This window comes from Parasteatoda tepidariorum, chromosome X2 (assembly GCF_043381705.1).
Source record: "Parasteatoda tepidariorum isolate YZ-2023 chromosome X2, CAS_Ptep_4.0, whole genome shotgun sequence".
NCBI lineage: Eukaryota > Metazoa > Arthropoda > Arachnida > Araneae > Theridiidae > Parasteatoda > Parasteatoda tepidariorum.
Window position 1 is genome coordinate 59929702 of NC_092215.1, and position 22745 is coordinate 59952446.

At 33.0% G+C, this 22745-nt stretch overlaps 1 protein-coding gene across 3 annotated transcripts in view; it reads right to left on the reverse strand.

Moving 5' to 3' along the window:
* The window catches only part of LOC107439058 (regulator of G-protein signaling loco), an 81526-nt gene that overhangs the window by 52635 nt on the left and 6146 nt on the right, over positions 1–22745 (reverse strand). For 2 of the 3 annotated variants that reach the window (XM_016051524.3, XM_016051523.3), the window contains exons 2-4: positions 20598–20691; positions 16390–17848; positions 13424–14163 (exon numbers count right to left, since the gene is read on the reverse strand). In XM_016051524.3, coding sequence (XP_015907010.1) covers positions 13424–14163; positions 16390–17815 — 2166 coding nt within the window. In that variant the 5' untranslated portion in view covers positions 17816–17848; positions 20598–20691. Of the gene's footprint in view, positions 1–13423; positions 14164–16389; positions 17849–20479; positions 20501–20597; positions 20692–22745 lie in introns of those variants that run through there. The other variant, XM_043054149.2, reaches the window with a different exon arrangement.

A 22745-nucleotide genomic window follows, 5' to 3' on the forward strand; every position in this document is an offset into this window, starting at 1 on the left:
CTTAAAATGATTTAATAAACGATCTGAATCTAAGAAGCAAAAAATAAATAAACGTTATTTTTAAGGGGAACAATGTTTTAGCATTAGAATATCTAAATCAAATATAAAATATTAGAAAAAAAATATTATTGCTTAAAATATAGAAAACGAAAAAAAATTGACATATGAAAATAATAATCCGCCATTTTTAACTAGAATGATTCAAGCAAGAAAGGGAAATTCCCGTCATTCATTAAGGTGGGTAGGTGGAGGAGAAAAATTCATTTCCTCCTTATTTGTGAAAGAAAATAAGTGTAAAGAGGAGATCATTTAAGTTGAGGGTGGGGAAGTAACAAATTATTGTTTTCTCTCCAATCATTGGCTATCAATCAAGCATAAAGGCGGGGCACGCTGATCGGGTTCTCTTTATTTTTTCTTCTATGACTGAAAGAATCTGCTAAAGAAAGAATGTTACCCCCCTTTTCCCCCCGCCTCCTAAATATTACATGGTATGGGGAAGAACGAATGTTTTGTTTCTCAAGGACGTGTATCCTTTTAGACCTATTCAAATTTTCCATTTTGACTCCCCCTCCACCTTAACGCTTGCCCCGTTTACCCTTTTCCACAGTATTTCTTCTTTCAATAAAAAGGTTCCAGGAAATGCCTCTTTTTCTAGCCACCTGCATGGGAAAGGAGGGGGGAGGGGACTCAGTTGCGGTCTTTTGAAAACAAATCTCCCTCTTTTTCCTACATTCCAAGGGAAGAGCGTCACTAACGGTCACTCAATGGTCTTGGTAGATCTTCACTTCCCCTTTCAGGTGATTTATGGGTTCGATGCATAAATCAGAGGTTCAGTGCAATTTAGAAAAAGAGAAAATGTGTCAAAAGATCTTTTTTTTTTTCTTTTTTTTTTAGGAAAGGGGAAGATGGAGAGATGTTTGTTTATTTTGATTGTTAAAAAGTGTCCGGGAAATCGACCCTTCCGGGAAAGGGACATCCGGATATGGGACATTACACTGTAGTAACAGAAGGGAAGTCATTGACCTCACTTAATGTAACTCCATTTGTGTAGATTACGTTACTGATTGTAAGGTATCTGGGGCAGTTACTGCTTCAGATCACCAACTAATTACTTTTTCTATTAAAGGCCTCTCAGGACTGAAGGTCGTAAGGAGGAACCCCAGAACAGCTGATTGGGGTTCCTTTAGAGCAGCTCTGGAGAGGAAGATAGGGAGCTTCTCTGGTAAGTATAATAATGTTAATGATGTGGAGTGGACTGTTGACCAAGTGCAACAGATCATACTCGATTCATATCATATTTCATGTAATATTACGTCTACTAGCTCCCCAAGGCGAGTTCCTTGGTGGTCTTCTAAGCTTAGTAAATTACGTAAGAAATGTAGGAAGTTATTTAACAGAGCAAAGAAATTTGGAGAGTGGCAGTCCTACAGAAATGCTCTAAATGCCTATTATAAGAATATCAGAGCATCTAAATGTTGCTCTTGGCAGACTTTCTGCGACGGTATTAACACTACTTCTGCCACCGCAAAGATTGCAAAAATTCGCACTAAAGACTTTAACTGCAATTTAAGTGCCATCCGTCTTACAAACGGAAGATACAGAGAATCAGGGGAAGAGGCTCTTGGAGAACTACTTGCTGGATCTCATCCTGTGGAGAATGAACATCTGCATACTATTCCCACAACTACTTGTAGTAAGAATGACTGGGAGGCCGTCAAGATGGTGGTCTCCTATGAGTAGGTTGCATGGGCCATAAAGATGTTTAAACCCTACAAGTCACCAGGCATGGATAACATCATACCAATGATGCTTATTCAGGGGGTAAATATACTAGCTCCTATTCTATGTAGGATTTTTCGATCCTGTATAGCATTTGGGTACATACCTCACTCTTGGAGGAATACCAGGGTGGTTTTCATACCAAAACCAGGTAAGGAAAATTACTTTGAGGCTAAATCATTCAGAAAAATCAGCCTCACTTCCTGTCTGTTGAAAGCTATAGAAAAGCTAATTGACAGATACTTCAGAGACACTGTGCACATAGATAGGCCACTGTCCTCCACACAGCATGCCTATCAACCAGGCAAGTCAACAGACACTGCTCTATACGAGCTCTCCTACCTGCTTGAGAAATTAATCACAAATAAGGAGGTGGCTCTTACGGTATTCATTGATATTGAAGGTGCGTTTGATAAAGTCCCTCTTGAGACTATCATCAATGCACTTAGGAACAGGGACCTAAACTCAATAATTACCAGGTGGATAGCTAATTTGCTATCCTCTAGGTACGTTTGTTCCTCTTTATTGGGTGCAAGCATGAAAGTGCATGCAACTGCAGGGTGACCCCAGGGAGGGGTTTTGTCCCCTATCCTATGATGAATGGTAATGGACTCCTTGTTAGTTCGGTTAACTGATCTTGGTATACTCTGTATCGGGCACGCTGATGACGGCGTCATTGTTGTCAGAGGTAAACATGATAAAACAATCTCTGATATCATGATTAATACACTTCTAGAAGTAGCCAGATGGTGCTCTGAATCAGGTTTATCTGTCAATCCATCTAAGATAAGCTATGTAGCCTTCACACGAGAAAGGCATCTTGATCTAGGTAATGTATACTACTAGGACCATAAATTGGAACTTACGGAGAAAGCCAAATTTCGCGTGGTTTATTTTTACTCCAAACAACTAAACTGGGGGTTATCATCTTGAATATTGTACCAACAGGGCCAGAAAGATTTTTTGGTCTTGCAGAAATGCTATTGGTAGAACCTGGATTATCCACCAAAATAGTTTACTGGATATACTCAATGATTATTAGTCCTATCATCACTTACGACGCAGTCGTCTGGTGGTCAAGGACTAAATTGAGCTCTGCAAAGTCTAATCTTAATAGACTACAAAGAATGGTCTGTGTAGCCTTGTCAGGCTGTCTTAGGACCACTCCTACAGCTGCACTAGAGAGCTTACTTGAGCTTCTTCCATTGAACTTACGCATTGAAGTTGAAGCTCAGACAGGCATAAAGCGTCTTATGTACTTTGGCCTATGGAAAGAGTATTCCAAACACTTGTCATGGGGATATCTTGCTTCACAAGTGATGGATATACCCATCTTTTATTATGCCTAGTGACTATATGTCACTAAGATATGCTTTTCACAAGCCTTTCAAGATCCATTTTCCTACTAGATAAGAATGGTTTAATTCTCCTCGGTGGCTTAAAGGCAAATGTCTAATATGATAGACTGATGGTTCAAAGATTGGTGCCAAATCAGGAGCAGGAATTTACTGCTCCAATGACGGTACCAAACTTCACTTTCTCCTGGGAAACTATGCCACCATTTTTCTGGCTGAGGTCTATGCCATTATCTTGTGCTGCAAGATATGCTTAGACAAGGGATATCTAAATACGACTACCCGCATCTGTTCCGACAGTCAGGCTGCTCTCCTATCACTGTCAAAGTGTAAATTCACCTCTTTGTTAGAGTCGGAATGCTTCTCGGTCCTCTGTGACTTATCCACCCATAAAAGGGTATCCCTGCATTAGGTACCTGGACATATGGGTTTCGGGGGTAATGAGCTAGCTGATGAAGCTGCACGGGCTGGCTCTAATCCAATTTTCTGGGGCCCTGAACCTGCTCTGGGAATCGCTTCCACCTCATTTAGGGCATAGAGTTTGAATATGGATATATTCAAGCTCTATGGCAAAATTGCCCATGAGCAATGGCCCGCTGCTGACAGTCAGAGACAAGCTAAGGAGCTAAATCGTGACTGTCCTAGTGTGCGCTAAAAACAGCTTTTCAAGCTAAATAGAATTAGTTTAAGGAAGATCATTGGTCTTCTTACTGAACACTGCATCCTCAGAAGACATCTATACATAATGGGAATAGAATCCAATTCTCTTTGCAGGGGTTGTCATCTCTAAGAAGAGACATCACAACACATACTCTGTGATTGTGAGGTCTATTCTGCTCAAAGATTTGAGCATTTAGGGCAGCATATCGTCAATGCCTGGGAACTGCAAGATGTTCCCGTAAGGTGCTTGCTGAATTTTATTTCAGCTATAGGGCTTTCATGCTAATCATGATTTTAGGGTTTGGGTACAATAGACCTCTGGTCGATGTGCCCTGCTCGTCAGAGCTGCCCAACCTCTAAGTTTAAGTCTAAAATAAAGGTAATAAAATATAATTGAGATAAATAAATAAAAAACATATGTACAGATAAATAAATAAATAAAGTTTTCATTGAATAAACCCTTAAAATCCTGATGTAATAATTTCTAAATCTTTCTTAAAATGAGATATCACACAATGGGGTAAGAAAGTAAATTCTATTTTCTCTCTTATATAAAAGCGCCTTGCTTCATTCTCTCTTTCAGTGACTGTCAATTTAATCTCAGCGATTGTTTTTCTATTTGGACTAGAATCAAATGAAAAAAAGAAACAAAGAGAAGAATATGTATAAAAAAGGAATTAAGATTTTATAAGTTAAACAAATTTAGTCTTAATTTAATAATGGTACAATGTAACTAGCAAGAATCGCTCTTCGGTTTAGTCCAAACAAAATGTGTTATTAAATTGTTTGATGTGAATATTGGGTCAATCGACTTCATTGAATAACCAAGATTTTTTCATTGAATAACAAGGAGATCTTATCTGAAACCATTGACGTTGTTAGATAAAATTTATTGGGGGGGGGACCATACTTGGACTGTTAATTTCAAATTACTTGAGGAAAAAGTTTGTTTTATATATATATATATATATCCGAAATACATACACGCATAGATTGATAAAAGTAACTTTTTCTTAATACATGATAAAAATATGACATTAAACATAAATTAATTATATTTCACAACCAAGTCAACATCTTTTACTAACATTCAATACATTATTATTAAAACTGAAACATCTTGATACCATGCAGAGTGCTCGTCCTCATATATAATTTCAGAATCGTCTTTAAGAATTAAATTTATAAATTAGGTACTACTACTATTTAAGAGCGGGATAAAACTATAAGGAAATCTTTAGAATCACTATTAAGATAAACGAAATTGAAAACTTTAAAACCAGTTTGATTTCACTTTATTTCATAATCGTTGTTGTACAATCGACCCAAATTTTGGGTTATGACTCGGAAACTAGCGAATCAAGTATTGGGAGAAATTTGCCTTTGTTGATGACTTCTGATGGAACTAACCCACATTTGCGTTACTTGGAGAGGAAAGCCCCGAAAAACTCCCAAGGTTAGCCTAACGGCAAGGGGATACGTCTACTACTGAGGATATTTTACGTCAGCACTGTGGTCGGTGCCAGACAGGAGGGGAAATTGTATCGACCAGCCATCGCTGGGATTCGAATCCGGTTCAACTCACTTGAAGGTGAACGCTCTATCCCCTGAGCAATCACAGCCCAAACCAGTTTGATTTTATAACCATCGTTGAACAGCCGACACAGATTTCGGTTACGATTACCAATGTTTAACTCCGTAGCCTTGTAATTTTGAACCAATCCAGAAGACAAGAGAACTCCTCGATCAAGAATTAGGAGAAATTTTCCTTCATGGAGGAATTTCCGATGGAACTAACCCGCATTTGCGTTACACGAAGAGAAAAAACATGAAAACCTCGCACGGTTAGCTTGATGGCAAGGGGACTCTAACCAGTCTACCACTGAGGTTATTTATGTCAGTACTGTGGTCTGTGCAAGTCGAATGCGGAATTAGTTTCTACCAGCCATCGTTCAGAATAGAGCCCGGATCATCTCATTGGCAGGCGAGTGCTCTATCTCATGAGCCACCAAAGCTCATCACATTATTCATTGATTTTAAATGATGTATATCATCTTGACTTTTAAATAAGTTATCGTTAAGCAAGATAAAATTTAAAGGAAAATAAAACAAACGTAGCAAATTTGAAATCACCCAACAGTGAATAAATTTTTACAAGATAATATGAGAAAAATAATAATTAACAATCATAATTAGGTCATTTTTTAAAACAATTTTGAAAATATGGAAACTTTTTTGAAGAAAATAAAAATATAAGATTTTAGATATAATTAAAAAACGTTTATTGCAAAGTCTTTAATAATGATATAGTTTTTAGTTTATTTCATCAGGTAAACTCAAGGAACAACACAAATGGCATTTAAGCACAAAGTCACATCTAAGCCCATGTATATCACATTTATTTTGTTCATAGTTACGCTTTGGTAACATTTCTATGAGACAAAATATTTTAAAATCAATGGTAATTGAAATAAAAAACAAAAGATATTTTTTTGAGATAAAAATTAAGAGAAACTTGTTTGTGGTAAATTTTAACTATACAGGGTAACAAAAAAATATAGGGATCATTTTTGAATGTTTTTATTTCCAAAATTTATTACATAAATTCAGCGATGCTTCTCAATATGTCGACCTCCAGCATAATAGATTTGTCTACAACGCTTCAGCCATGATTTTCCCGCAAAATGATTTCCTGGGTGATTTTCTTCACCTCTTCTCTAATAGCTCTTTGAAAGCCTCTCAATGTAGAAATTCTTCGCTTATTCAGTTTGTTTTTCAGATGTCCCCATAGGAAATAGTCGCATGGTGCAGCATCAGGACTGTTTGGAATCCTTTGTTCTGGTCTCAGGAATTGCACTTGCTGATCTGTTAGGAATTTCTGGGTGACCTTAGATGCATGCGATGGGGCAGAGTCCTGATGGAACACAGCATCACCATTAGGGTACAATCTGCAGTAATCATCCTAAAGAAAGGGCTTTAATATCTTCTGTATGTAATACTCAGAACTTATTTTGGCCCCAGGTTTCACAAACCGAGGTTTGATCACACCATGGGCGGATATGCCCATCCAAACCATTACGCCTTTGAGATGAGGCACCTTGGTTGATGGTGTCAAATCTCGCCTGCTCTGCCCACGGCTAAGATATTGAATTTTAGATTTAGCATTGGTATCAGATAGATAGATCCAAGCTTCATCAGTTGTAATGAACTTTCGCCATCTGTCCTTACGGAGAAGCTTGTAGAGGGGCCATGAACGTTGCCTCCTAATCTGCACCGATCTCTCACTTAAATGATGACATTTAGGTTTTTTATGGCATTTTTTCTTCAACTTTTGTTTTAGTTGATAGCTTACAACTTGCTGACTCACGTTAAGAGCTTTAGCCATGCTTGCCTGTGTTGGTGGATCCGGTTTTGATGTCATCTTATCAAGCTTCTGCAAATCTGATTTCTTCAATTTGCTTGGCTGTCCACTTCTTTTTGGTTTTGCATTATTTTGCATCGATCCGAGTTTTGAATTCTTGGTGTGACTGATATGGCTGAGTGAAATCGCAATACCTTTATTTTTAAAATGGGTTTGTATAATCCTATGGCTCCATCAAAGTTCTAAAAATGCTTGTACTTGACCAATTAGCTTTTTGTCAAATTTCTTCAAAGGCATTTTTGTGATTTTATGAAATAGTATTGCAATTGAATGTCTAATAGCAGAGCTTTAGATCAGTATGCCATATATGTAAAAAGGTTTTAAAACTTTAGTGGTAGATAACCACAAAAGTGATCCCTATACTTTTTTGTTACCCTGTAATGAATTGGCTTGCTTTATCAATAGCTGCATACCAAATGCAGCATGTCAGCAGCTATGAATTGTTAAATCTTTACTTCGTTTAATTGAACTTCGTAAAAAAAATGTGTTTCGGTTAATCTAATAATGTAACGTCATGGGAAAGGGCAAAAAATAATAGTAAATGGAAAAAAAAATTCATTATTTTAACTTTATGAATTGTTTCGCTATATACTTATGTTAATATCTGATCTTATGTTGACATGATGATGCTGTTTAATATAGATTTATTCAGAGCCGTTTTTAAGGATGGGCCAAGTGGGCCCTGGCCCAGGGCCCCGATTTCTAATGGGGCCCCCAAAAGTCTAAAATCTCATTGCATTAGTTTTTTCTTTTTTAATTCTAACTCATTTATTATTTATAACTTAAGAGGACTCCCAAACCCCACTTTTTTCGTCTTTTTTTTAAGTTTTATTCAGAGCTGAGGCCCTCTGAAGCCCATAACATACATATTTTTTTCTTTCTTACATTGTCGGATTCTTTTCAAAATCTAATCGAAGTGTTTACAAATATAAAATAGTTGTTACTCTTCACTTTTCTAACTAAAAGAGCAATAAAAACGTCTTTCCTTTAATGAAAATATCCCCATTTTCGTAGCTACCACCCACAGAGTTGTCAAATAGCCTTCTCACCTTACACTGTGAGAAAATGTTTTTATCTTCTTTATATTGCCTCGGGGCTCTTTTTTCCTAACTTCAAAAATATCAGATATCCACAGAAACACCCTTTTGTCTGATTTCTGCTCATAAATTTCTAGGAAGAAAAATTTCTTGGGTTGTAAATGGGGGGAGAGTCTTCTTAGAATTCCTTGGGGTCACTCTGTCTTGAGATTTCCATAGTGCCTTTAAATTGGACCTCGTTCAATTCTAAATTTTCTTTCATAGAAAATTTAGATATTTTTTCTAATTTATTATAAAAGATTTTTTTCTTTTAATCATCTTAAATATTTCAACTAGCCTAATAGTTTTATTTACTTAATTTTTGAAGTTGATTTTATTTTGTTATTTTTCAAATTAATCGTAAGAGAATCCGTGAATTGGAATTTCTACCTCAAATTTTCGTTGAATATTAAGAAGACATAAATCTTTCACGTTGGAGGTAAGCAAATGTTTTTATTATATCAATTTTGGTTGTGGTTAGGGAAAACGTGAAAGGTTTGCGCAGTTTTTTATATATACATTGTGAATTTTTTTGTTTATTTATTTAAATTTCGGGCCACTATTCAATTCCTTCTTTGACTGGCCTATCTGCCAAAATTCTTGATTTAGTCTGTTCTGGATGAAATTGAGATAACAAATGTAATTTTATTTTAATTTCCTTACTGATAATAGACAGAAACAACATAGGATTTTGTTTAATGGAGCATTGAAATCAAATGATCATCAGCTAAACAAATGTTTAAACACGAGAAAAAAACTTTTTAAAACTCCTGTATGACCAAATTTTCCATGTTTCCCCTAAATATGAAATATGTTTAATTTGTAATATTATATTTCATACGCAAAATTAATTTATTTAGTTAGCTTATGATTTTATTGTTTATTGATCATATTCGTTTCTATTTTTAACTCCTTGATTTTTGTTGTTATTATGTGTCTAAAGTTGATAAGGCTTCGCAATTTTTTAATTAATAAGGCTTTTAAATTTCCAAATCAAAGTCGAAACAATTTCTTAAAATTGTAAATCGAAACTATATATGAAATTTTGTTTTTATTTTAAACGTGTGCATTTAATTTAATAAAATAAAAATAAATGAAAAAAATATAAATAAATGCCTGAATAAAATAAAAAACTTCGTTATCATATCATCTTTTCAACAATTTGAGTATTAATAAATTATTTAAAAATTTATGCTCGCAAAAATGTGTTAAGCAAATTTTTAGTTTAAAAGGTAAAAAAAAATTTGATTTGTTTAAAAGGTAATTATGCTCCATTATTCGATGATGAGACTATTTAATATCAGTTCCTAAGGATCAGAATTCTCTTTTATTTTACTTTATTGTGTGATATATTTAATACTTTCATGTGATATGCTGCAGTTTTAAATGCCTAAAAGATGACTGAAATTGTCAATTCAAAAAAACAATTAATACTTTTGAGCATGAATTTAAATAACTCCATACGTTTTGTTTGGTTATCTCATTTTACATTATCGCAGCATTTAGAGCAGACAGTTGCTTGTCGGTGTGGATGATACAAGTAAAAGAAGAATACAAATAATAATAATAATAATATTTCAGTTAATGTCCTCAATATTATATTTGTAAGTTTCTCGCAAAAATGTGTTTAAAACATAATTGTCACAAACAAATTAATATTAAGTAAGAACGAAACAAAAATGATATCAAAATGTGCTGAATCACTAGTGAGACAGGTGGGATGAGAGACATCGAAACCAATTTGATTGAATAGTAAAACTAGAAGGTGTTTTTAAAATCCGGAAATCAATCAGGTTTCAATATTTTTAGTCACAAAATTTATCAGGGGCTATTCGTTAGATTTCAATATGGGTTATGATTTTTCTTTGATTAAATATTAAACATTAACAAATATTTGTCTTTTAAAACCTTTCATTCTATCATAAAAATAATTATTCTATAGTTGTAATTCTGAAACTAATTGCTAACTGATATAAAGCTTTAGTGTGTTTCATTGATATATTAAATGTCTTCTATCGGCGAAACCCCGACATTACGATTAAAGTTTATTAAGGTAATTACGAACATTATAACCTAAAAGCAGACTATTTTTAAAGTATTTAATTAGAGGAATGTAGATTTTTCATCTTTTTATCATTATCAATCTTAAATAAGGTTTTATATCCGACAGTTAAATTTGCAGTCCTTGTGTTATATACAGTCTAGTTTTTAATTTATTTTTGGTGCATATACATAAGCTGAAAATAAATAAGATAAGCCGAATTATGGTTTACTTCTAAATGAACTGAAGATACTTGTTACAAACGTTAAAATTTGTAATTTGGAAAGAATTTTTTCAGAATGTCAAGTATCCAAATGACTTAATTTATTAAATTTTAAAAAAAAATATTAAAAAAATATCCGCAAGGCAGGTATGTATATTTGGGGCTGATGATTATGAAATCTAACACAAAACTGTGAGATCGTGGGTTCTTTTCCATCTGATGACAGTCTTTAATTACTTTTTATTAATACTGAAAAATGTTTTTCTTATTTTTTTTTAAATTATGCATGTTAAAAACTAATAATTTAACAATTATTTAAAAAACTGGACGGCTCCGCTCCCTGTTCCTTATCGCTCATTAACCCTCGTTGTTGCTTCTGCATTTATTGCAGAATAAGAGGAAAAACAGTTTATTTCCATTTTTTTTCTACAAAAATTACGATTGAATTACCATTTACATTTTGAAGATGACTAAATTTCGGCAAATCAATGAAATTGGAACCAATTAATAAAATTAGAAAATTGGCACCTGCCGCAGAGTTATTACTCAATGAAGATGGACTCAAGGAATAGAGCATTCTCCTTGAATGAGGTGCACCGAGTTCGAATCCCAGTGATGGTTGGTCGATATGAATTTCACACCCAACTTTTACCGACCGCAGTGCTGACGTGAAATATCCTCTGTGGTAGGCGGATCATGGGTTAGAGTCCCTTTAACGTCAGGCAAACCGTGGAAGGCACTTGTGTTCTTCCTCTCTATGTACCGTAAATGCGGGTGAGTTCCATCAAAACGTCCTCCATGAAGGCAAAAATTTCTTCCAATCCTGGATTCTCTTGTATGATGGATTGGGTTCAAAATTACAAGGCTACGGAGCTGAACATTAGTAGTCGTAAACTCGAAATTGGGTGGGCTGTTCAATGACTGTAATAAAATAAACTAATAACTTGGCCACGATAGCTTGGTTGGTAGGGCTATGGACTCCTGCTCGTGAGAATGGAAGTTCGAATTCAGCCGGCCGAATAATACCCATGAGTAAAATGGTGACTGGTGCATATTAAATCTGTCGGGGTCATAAACTCCTCCAAGTTCTTATGACAATTCAATACCTCTGGGAACTGATCCAGGAATTTCCTTGTCTTCTGGATTGGTTTTAAAATGTCAAGGCTACGTAGCTAAACATAGTCTCAAAATTGAGTCAGTTTTTCAACGATTATAAAAAAAAACTAATAATCAAACTGTATTTTCTAGTATTCTTTCTAACTCCTAGCATATTTTCTACACACCTTCATAATTTGATGTTTCTAAGTCTTACGGATTTTAAGCTGGAAAGCAAACTGTATGTCTTACAGGAAATTGATTGTCTCCTTGATGAAAAAAAAACAGCAGATAATATTAAGTTAAAAAAATTAATTAAACAAAATAAAAGTAAACAGAATATTTACATTTGGCAAAATTTCAGCTGGAAGTACTAGCTAATTTAAATTATGGTGGAATAAAACTGTGTGCACCTTGTAAGAGAAGATTTAAAATGATTATATATCAGAGAAAGTCTCTTAACAAAATCACCAGAAAAAAAAAGAAAATTTCAACAAGAGTCTCCCTCTACCTAAATCCCTAAAAGTTTAATAGATCTGTTTTCCTAGAAATTCAACATAACTGCCTGTTTGGGGCAATTTATGAATAGATAGCCAACAAAGAGATAGTTCTGTCGATATCCCACATTTTTAAAACATGGCAAAGGAGTCCAGAGCCATAAATAAGATAAAGATAATTTCAAAATGCAAAAGACATTGTCCCATAGCGTAAACTGAGGCAGCTATTTTTGAGGTATCAAATGACTTTTCGTTGGTGGCTAATTCAATGGAGAAAAAGAATGGGTGCAAAGAGCGTTTTATTGCTTATTGAAGGAAAGGGTAACAATGACAATTCTTGTTGTTGTAGCCAATTCCCATCTAGTCTGACTGAGTCAGATCAGATCAATAAATCCGTTGACAATTAGGAAGTCTGAAACTAAAAGGGGAGAGGAATGAATGTCGTTCCAGTCCAGCCCTGAACAGTTCAAGATGTGCTCAGGTGATGCCTGGTTTTGTTTGCATTTAGGGCAAAGAGGAAAGATCTTTTGATTAGCAGAAAAAGTGAGATTTTTCAGGTGTCTACTGGCCAGTCAGGATAAGCAAGTGTTGGTCTGCCTGTCACCAGGAAGAGATAGAGTCCAGGTCTTTTTGCTTTATACCAGTAGTGAGTAGGTGGAGGCAGCCACTTTTGTTTGTTCTGAGCCTTTTGCCTTGCGAAAAGTTCAAGGTATGTAAGCTCTGAGGTGGAGGGGACTGGATGGTCTAGTCCCTTCTTTGCAAGATTGTCAGTCAACTCGTTTCCGTGGATATCGACGTGGGACGGGATCCATTGAAAGTGGACCTCATGCTGCTGGGTAATGAGCTTTACTTTTTGTAAGATCGAAAAACTGGTTTTATCTCCAATGAGGGCCCAATTTTTGAGGTGTTGAATTGAACTACGGCTGTCAGATAGTATCCAAGTATTTCCAAGGTATCCTTCACTCAAGATTTTCTCTAGTCCCCTGTCGATTGCAATTCTTGTAGATTCTCTAAGCACTTGTTTTATTTTTTATGTAGTGCAATTTTTGTGTACTTTATTTTTAAATAATTTTCTCTTAATAATAGAATATAATAAGTTGCACTACGTAAAAAAGGGAGTAAAACACATAGAAACAAAACAGAAATATTTGCTCAAAATAATGGACCCTGCCTTCCCAATTATTGGGGGGGTCCGGACCCCCCTGGTTACGACACCAGTGTCTGAAACATTGTTCAGGTTAAGAATTTATGTGAGTTAAATCATAGCTATACATACCGCAAGAATTTCTGATTCAGAATCTTCTTCTTGAGTAGGAGGATGAACATCTTGACTACCATCTTCTTCTTGCTCTGTGGTATCTTGAGCTTCATGAAACATTAAATGCCTGGATTGAACTTGCAATTCTTCAGTGCTACAAGAAGTACATTCCCAGCCTACAGAATCTGCAGATGTATTGCAAAACCCCATCTCATCACCAGATTTCAAAGAATAATTGAACCCATAAACTTTAGGACTCAATTTATTTGGACTAGATTCAATCAATACTGAATTTTTTGTAGAATCATATAAATCTTTATTTAAACTATCAATATTACAAAATCTGATTCTAGCAGCATTTTTGTTACTTTTAGAACAGATAGCAGAATCTTGATTATACTGCATCAGGTTTTGTAAACTATTTTGTGTCATTGACAACTTATTTTGTTCTAAATTATCGGTACTAAAACTATTGCAATTGCGCTCAAACCCCACAGGATCTGGCATAGCTCTAACTGTAAGACGATCAAATTGGCAACTAGGTGATTTATTATTATTCACTCTCATTTCATGAGCTTGTGAAGGATTCATTGACTTTTGAGATAATAAAGGACCATCTTGAGACAATGAAAAAGACCTTAATGGTGACTCAAGCAAGCCAAATCCAGGTATTGAAAAAGCCTGTCGATCAAGACTATTTGTACTGTATTGGTGATAATTGTCTACATCTACAACACAGACACGATCACTTGCATTTCCTGGAATAAAATAAAATCTTAAATACTTCAATCATGTTATTAAATATCATAACTTGATACGCTTTGATGTAAGACATAACACAGTAATGTGCTGTTAAGGCTTCATTTAAGATGTATCACATTTAATATATGCAGGGTATCTGCTACATTTTAGATTTTCAAATTCATGACTTTTCATGATTTTCCATGACTAATTCCAAGAATTTTTCATGACTTAACGAAGTTACTATTTCCTCTGACAAAAACACAAGAGTAAATTTAAAAAAGCATCATAATAACATTAATTGAAATTATAGTGTAACCAAAACTGTTATACTCTGCATCTTCATATTTATAGATTTTTAATTTAAAAAACAGAGAAAATAAAGATTTGAATCAATAAAATAGCTCAAAAGTGATTTTTTTTCTTTTTTCTGTGGAGTTATATTCTAAAGATACTTTTCTTGTTCAAGGGAAAGGAAAGAAATACTTCTGATTTTTCTGTTCTCATTTTGGAATAAAAATAATTCGCCAATCACTGGCTTGCTTCAGCTAGAATTTTAAATTTATAAAATTAAAAAATAAATAATAAAAATTCTGAAATCACAGAAATTTAAAAGATAATTTGCTCTAGAAATGACATTTTTTTTTCTTCATTCATTTTTTAAAAGAACGCAATTTTTAAAGAACATAAAAACATTTTATATTTTGATAAAATATGACTGTGAGTGGGGAGTTTGTTACAAATTCAGATATTCGGAACGCCAAGTAATTGGGGGGAGGGTAAATTACAGTTTAATAATTAGATTTTTTGGCTACCTAAATTCATGACTTTTTTTTAAAAAAATAGTTAAAATCATGACATTTCATGACTTTCCAGGTTTGCGGATACCCTGTATATGGGTAGCTTTGATGGTCTTGCTTATTTATAACATTAAAAACAACACTTAATACATGACATTCATTAGATAACGTGGATACATTTATTAGTATTTTCACACAGTAAATTGTTTACCTAAATTTTTTAAATTGCAACTGTTACTGTCTTTAATGTGAATAAAAAACACTGTATAAAAAATGTTTATCATTTGGCGGCTGACAAAACTGCAAGCAAGCAAAAGCTTAAAAATAAATGTCTCCATTTATGGCTTAGTTACAAAATAAAAGAGATATGTTTAAATTTGTCACTTTCTGGTCATGTGATAAAAAGGCTTTGCATCAGGCAATCTATAGTTATTTCTATATGGGTGGGGAAAGAAAATTTTCTGCATAAATTTTATTCCCTCAAACAGAGAAAAATGTTTTTTTCCCTCAAATTAAGCTTATTCCTTATATCAATCCAAAAATTCTTTCAAAAAATTTATATTTTTACCTATCAAATTTCTTTTCTGTCACTTAAAAATAGAGTTATAAAAAGATGTACAATTTAATTTATTTGTGGTATTTTTAGACAAACTGTCACAATCTTGATATCAATAAAAAATTAAACAACTGGATTCTTTTTTAACTTATGCAATAAAAATAACATTTAAAAAAACTGAAAACTTCAAAAAACTGTAAGGAACTTTTTTTTTTTTAAATTTAATTATTTAATTGAAGAATCAAGCCAACCAGGTGGCCGAGTGGTTAGCGTGTCTGACTGCGGAGTCATTGGTCACGGGTTCAAATCCTGCTCAGGGCATGGATGTTTCTTTCTCTCTCTGTGTTCTATGTCCTTTCCTCTTTGTGTGTCAATGTGACCCGCCCTATAAACAGGTTTGTGGTTGCGTGTCGTGGACGACGCTGCTCCACCGCCGTGGCTTCGCCACAGGTGCCCACTGGGTAACGAAAAGAGAGTAGCAGTTCTTGCATTTCTGTGGCCAATGGGACAAACCCCAAGTGCCCGCCATTAAAAAAAATAAAAAATAATTGAAGAATCTTTCTTTTGACAAACATGGAAAAGGATTTAAAAACTGGGCTTAAAAAATTTATAAAAGAAAATTCCTAACAATAAGATGAAATCATTGTCAATTCTCTTTTATTTTTAAAGCATTACACTCAACCTATTTCATAAAAATTATAACTGAAACAATCAAATTCATTATTTTTAAATAACTATACTAATAGCTTTATATGCTAGCTCTAACACAATAGTCACAGCTAGTTTTTACTTAAAAAATACAGTCCCAGTAAAAACATATATTTAAAATTCGAAATATTTTTGACTTAGAAAAATAATTCTGATTAGAGAAAAAAAAAATTACTTACCTTCATCTCGGAAACCAATTCCACTGTCACTATTACTGCTATTGCTACTAGTGTTGCTTGGCTGGGGAGACATATTTACATGAAACTCTAACCCATGTAGAATATCATTATTAATATCTAATTTATTTCTATACAATCCAACTACAGCTTGAAGTATACTATCAGCAGATTCAGGAAATTCTTTACATTTATTAGTTATGGGATCTGAAGTGCATGTAATATGAAAAGCTTTGGCTCGTTTTATGTGTTGATGATGAGGAGTTAATTTTGGATCTACCATAAATACATGACAGGAACTACTTAATGTATTTAGTTCATCTTGAAAGTCCTCATTATTAACACCATGGCTTGTAACAAGACCAAAGAATTTTTTATCATCACTATATACACCACTGAAAGTTATTTTATCAGCAGAAAACTCTGCTAAAGTAATACCTTGAGGATTTATTAGAATAATACAATCGGCGAAAACTGACATCAGGACCAACGTATGGACTTTTTTTTCGATTCGAAGTCTTCTTATACAATTGCGTATAGTTTGTAGTCTAGAATTAGGGAACTGAGGTTCTTTTGGCATTTCAATTGTACCTAAATAACCAACAACAGCATTTAAAATAGCTTGATCTTGTGTATCTTTCTGTTCATTTTGGGATGCATAGATTGCTGGATAAAGAATATTATTTAAATCTTGTTCAGTAAAAATAGAATGAAATACTTCACTTGTAGAACTTGATGAAGTGTTTAAATGCTCAGGATCACTACGAGACTTTAATACTTTACTTTCTTTCTTTTTTAAACATTTTTGTTTCGATTTTTCAGATGCTGATGCAACATTTAAAGGTTTAGAAACGAAGCTTTGAGGAGAGTGTCTATTAGCTTCCTGAAGCCTTTGTTGTAAGATCAAATCTAATAATACTTTATTTGATTTACTAGGTCCAGAGTGATTTGTAGTTTGGGATTTAGGCTTAGGAACAACGTTTACATTTCCTTGAATATGATCTACAAATAGAGCTCCAGTTTGCAAATCTTGAACAACTTTTTCAGCTCGTGAAACACTATTATTCTGCCTATTACGAATTTTATTTGGATATTTTGGTCTTGGCTTAACAATTGATACAAATTCTTCTTCGGATGAATCTGAATAATAATTTTCAGCAATCTGCAGCTTTAGTATATCACTAGAACTTCCAATCAATCTCACTACATCATCGTGTGGAGCTTTAGATACATTTTGACCATTAACAGCTATTAAAAAATCACCAGGTCTTAAACCTGCTTTTTCAGCAGGACTTCCAGTAATAATACAGCTAAGTATACAAGGAGCTTGCCCTGATATAGTGAAACCAAATCCATTTTTCCCCCTAGATATTTCTACAGTTCTCACACCATAACTAGGCCTTTTTTTTCGACGTCTGTGTTGATGCATAGCTAGCTATTGCAGCATTACAGATGTGAAATACTGAAAGAAACATTAAAATTTATCAACTATCTAGATCATATTAGCATAATATTAATATAACAAGGAAACATAGGTTTACAATAAAATGTTAAAAAGTAACTTTGCAAAGTCAGTAAAGAATAATGAAGCAAGATACAGCTATTAATTTCTCGGACTAATATAATATCTCTTGAAAATATTCAGTAAATTACATACCCAATATTTCAAAGAAACCTCTAACTAATATAATAAACTTCAGTGCTCAGCTGTAAACACTTCAGAAACAGCTTTTAAAGACAACTTTGAGAATAATAAATATGCTGTTCATTTCTGACATTCTTAAAGTCATTAACATAATAATAAATATGCTGTTCACTTTTGACATTCTTAGTCATTAACATATTTTCAATTTTTTTCAATTTCAGAAATAAATTTGCTGCAAAAGATTCATCTTAAAAATAAGGCATATGGTTCATCTCTAAAACCAAAACATTTACTGAAGTAACAAGGTTTAAGGTTGTTGAAATGATTAAGAAAACCACGACATCACAATTAAAGAGCATTCCAAAGAACTTTAAAAATTGTTTCTAAAACTTTTGCAACTAAGCAGAGTTTTCCAAGACACATCCAGACCCATATTTCAGACATGTGATTTGCTAAAAAATATTACTGGTAGTAAAAATACTCATAAATGTTATGTTAAAAGTTAGTTTCATTTGCATGCTGCATTTTGTTTTTCCTAAGCATGATGATGATATTCTTTAGTGAATCTAGAGACAGCGCTGTAACACCTCTATCATGTATCCTGAATTCAGGTGCTTCTGACAGATTTTGCAATTGAAAATAAAATCCAAAAAATTAGCTTTGCTTAACCTTTCATTTCAAGCAGTGGCAAAATTGCAGCACAGATTTCAATACAACTGCATTTGACTATAAATGGAATAAGCATCTCATTCAAGATGTTGCATGTTTGAAACAAGCCTGTCTGTTTTTAAAATATTGAGCAAGTGTCCAACAAATGAAGTTAATAGTCTCATTGTGAAACAGGACGTCTCTAGACAAAGGAGCAAAATGATCAACTGTAAAAGCTACATATTTCAAATGTGATAAATGCAGGTTGCACCTTCACCTCATGAAGGATAAGAAGTTTCCAAATTTTTCATGCATGAATTCAATTCAATACGTTTAGCATATTCATAATGTAAATGTGCAACATACTATATATTTGATATATACAGCAACAAAGAGTTTTTGCAAAGACCTAACTTCTTATTTTAAAGCCTTTATTCAAAATTTCAAGTAAAAAAAAAAATCTCATGATAAAATTATAAATTCTGGAAATGAAGGGTTAAGGGTGAGCATTTGGGTCACCTTTTCAATTTATCTGGTGGGGGAAAAAAAATGAAGAAAAAAATTTTTCATCAATGAAGATATCAATTGTGACATGAATTTCAAACATGCTGTAAAATTGAAGAAAGAAATGTATAATTACATCAAAAAATTAATAAAAAGTAACTATTCCACATATTCCTTAAAAATTAATTTTTTTTAATAACTTCAGTATAATTATTTGTAAATAGTGTAGAAAGATTGCCATACAATAAAAATATTTAAATTTTCACCTATTTGTATTTAAAATATATCAGCTATAATATACTCTGTTTAAAAAAAAAAAAAAAATTGTGGTGACTTATAAACGTAATCTGTTTAGGAATCAACTAATCAATCTATTACTCTTAATTATTATTAATTACTCTGAAATTCTTTTGGATCTTGGAAATTTTTTTTGGGTCACTACATCAAGTATGGAAATCTAGGCGTACATAGATAAGAGTCCTAGAGGATTCATTTCCTTTTGAAACTATAGTAAGAGTTGAATAGTGCACCTACAGCCAAACTGGGAGGTAGTGATTATTTAAAGCTCTCGAATCCAAAACCTACCAGTCTCTTCTACTTCTATGTCAGGTGTATGTGTCCTTTCTGTGGTGTTAGTTAATTAGATACTAATTGACTGACCACTGTCACAAGAAAAAAGGATTGCCTCCCACATGTGTAGACTTGCTACTAAAGGATATCTGAAGAATCTCAGTTTTACAGCTCATGTTTTCTCTCATTCACAGAAAAACTCCAAAACCGCTTAATTAATTTTTAAAAAATTTTTAGCATGTACTTATTATTTTAAAAAAATAAATTTGAAGTAATAATAAAAGTATGTAAATTTATAAAATTTGACTATGCAATCCGAAAGATTAAGGAATCGGGACTGAAAACATCAAATCCAGTTTGATTGTCTGAGGTAACACAGGAGTATAACTGTAATTATTATAATTTGTTTTTATTTTTTAACTTGATGAGATTTGGAGGATTTTATTATAATATCAGAGTTTATATTCTTTCTGTTTCTTCTGGAGATCAAACTGGTTTTGATATTTTCAGTCCTGCCTTCCATAAACTTGTACAATGATTACTGATGGGAGTCAATATAAATTGTCATTAGATTTTAATTGAATAAAACCAATTTTATTAGGCTTATAAGTAATGTGAATTTCATTCTTAAAATGAAAAAGATTACAGAGGGTCTATTTTAAAAGTATATATTTTGCTGGGGTCTATTTTTAAGGTAAAATAATTTGTGAAAAAAACCATTCTTACGCTAAAACTATTTGTGAAAGGACCCATTTTATGTTAAAATCATCATTAAATGTTTTGATTTTTGTGAAGAGTCTGTTAATGGATCTAAATTTCCTGAATGACACACAGAAAATCTCACCTTCTCAAAATGGCATTTGAAATCATTTCATTTTAAAGTTAGTACCAAGCCTGTAGCCAAGGTAGGGCCAGGTGGTGCTCTTCTTTGCCCCTCCCTAGAAGATTTATAAAAAAAAGTTTAATTTTATAAAAGTTAGAATACATATAAATATTAACTTTATCTAGTATAAATACCAGTTAAAATATAAGAAACAATATAATTAAATTTCATGGATTTTAAGAAGGCGTTTGACAGTTTACAGAGTAACATTCTGCATGCGGTTGAAATACTATGGATTTCCAGAATGTTTTCTAAACATTATCAGAAATAAAAATTATAATATACGAGTGAACCATGCCCGCAAACAATCAGAATCCCTTAAGGTTGATTCAGGTGTCAGACAGGGTTTTTATTTGCTGTTGATTGGATTATGAAGAGAGTTTTGAAGAATAAAAGGAGAGTAAGATGGAACCTTGTTGAATATCTTTCTAATCATGATTTATGTTTACTGACCAACACACTTTCCGAGATGCAGACAAACATTTTAAACATAGAGGGCAGGGCTTATTATCAACCAAAATAAAACTAAAATTTTGAAAATTAATCCTAAACATTTAAATGCCATACTCTTAAAAAATAGATGAAGATATACTTAGATTAAACAAAGCCTGACACAGTTATGCTATTTTCAATGAATTCTGGAAAAACAAAAACATAACAAATTCAACAAAATTTAAAATTTTCAATACTAATGTTAAATCTGTCCTACTATATCGATCTGAAACATGGCACTGCAATAAAAATAGCATGAAAAAACTTCAAATATTTATTTACAACTGTTTAAGAAGAATATTGCATATCAAGTGGTTCCATAAGATTTTTAATGCAGAATTCCTTAGAAAAGCAAAACAGAAACCCATTTATTTTGAAATTAAAAAATGGAAATGGAATAGGATTAGTTACATTGAAAATTTAAAGTAAAACAAGGTTTTGACTAGAACCCTCCAGGGAAATAGAAAAACCTGAAAATATTTGATGCAGAACGATTGTTAGCTAATTGAAAGCACTAGAAAAAACATGGAGAAAAGCAAAATATCTGACCACAAATAGAATGAGATGAAAAGCTTTGATAGAAGCCTTATGCTCCAATTCAGAATGAAGAGAAATATTATACAATTATATATGTAAATGTAATATGTAAATGGAATGCAAAATATTATACAATTATATAATATTATACAATAATATGTAAAATATTATATACAAGGAGACGGTCCTCCCTGCCTGTTTTGCTCATCAATCTCTTTCATTTACAGAATTTTTTCTTCTTATGATAAACAAATTATTTTATTTAAATTGAAAACAATCTGTTCGCGCATGTGCGACTGCCGCGCCACCCTTTTTGTGAAAGATTTATATATACCTTGAGAACTTCATAAATGGCGGACGTAGTCCGTGTGTCTTGAAAAATAAAGTACTACAGTCCATTGAAGACCAGTGTTCTTCTTATTTACGAAATAAACTTAGAGCTATCGACTAGAGTGACCACAAACATGTGGTCCAGTCACCCGGAAGCGAATTAGTGATTTATGGAAATCATTTAAAGTGCATACCGAAACGAACGAACTATGTGTACGATGCTCGTGTTATTTAACAATGGAATTTATATTATCTTTGAGTGAAATTTTTAGTGAGTGACAATAAAAAAGAAGCCGAAATTCTGAGGTAAGAGCAATTTCCCTTGTTTCATTCACTGTGCAAAATTTACTTTGAGTTATTCAGTTTGTCTATTTACATTGAGTTATTTTAGTGTGTTTAAAAAATGTCCCTTAATAAACTAAAAAAAGACGAATTAAAAGTCGTCGCAGACGAGTTAAGTTTAAAAGTTGAAGAAGGGGCAAGAGTTATTGATATAAAGAAGCTAATTGAAAATAGTGAGATTTATAAAAACGATAGTGATTTCGTTCAGAGTTTGATTGATAATATTCTTGAGGAAAAGAAAAACAATTATGAGTTAGAAAAAGCTAAATTAGCTCAGTTAGAGAAAGATAACCAAACAAAAATAGAGTTAGAAAAAATTAAACTCGCTCAGTTAGAGAAAGAAATTGAATTATCTAATGCGCGAAAAGAATCGCACAATTCTTCGAAATCGGAAACTATTAGCGAGCT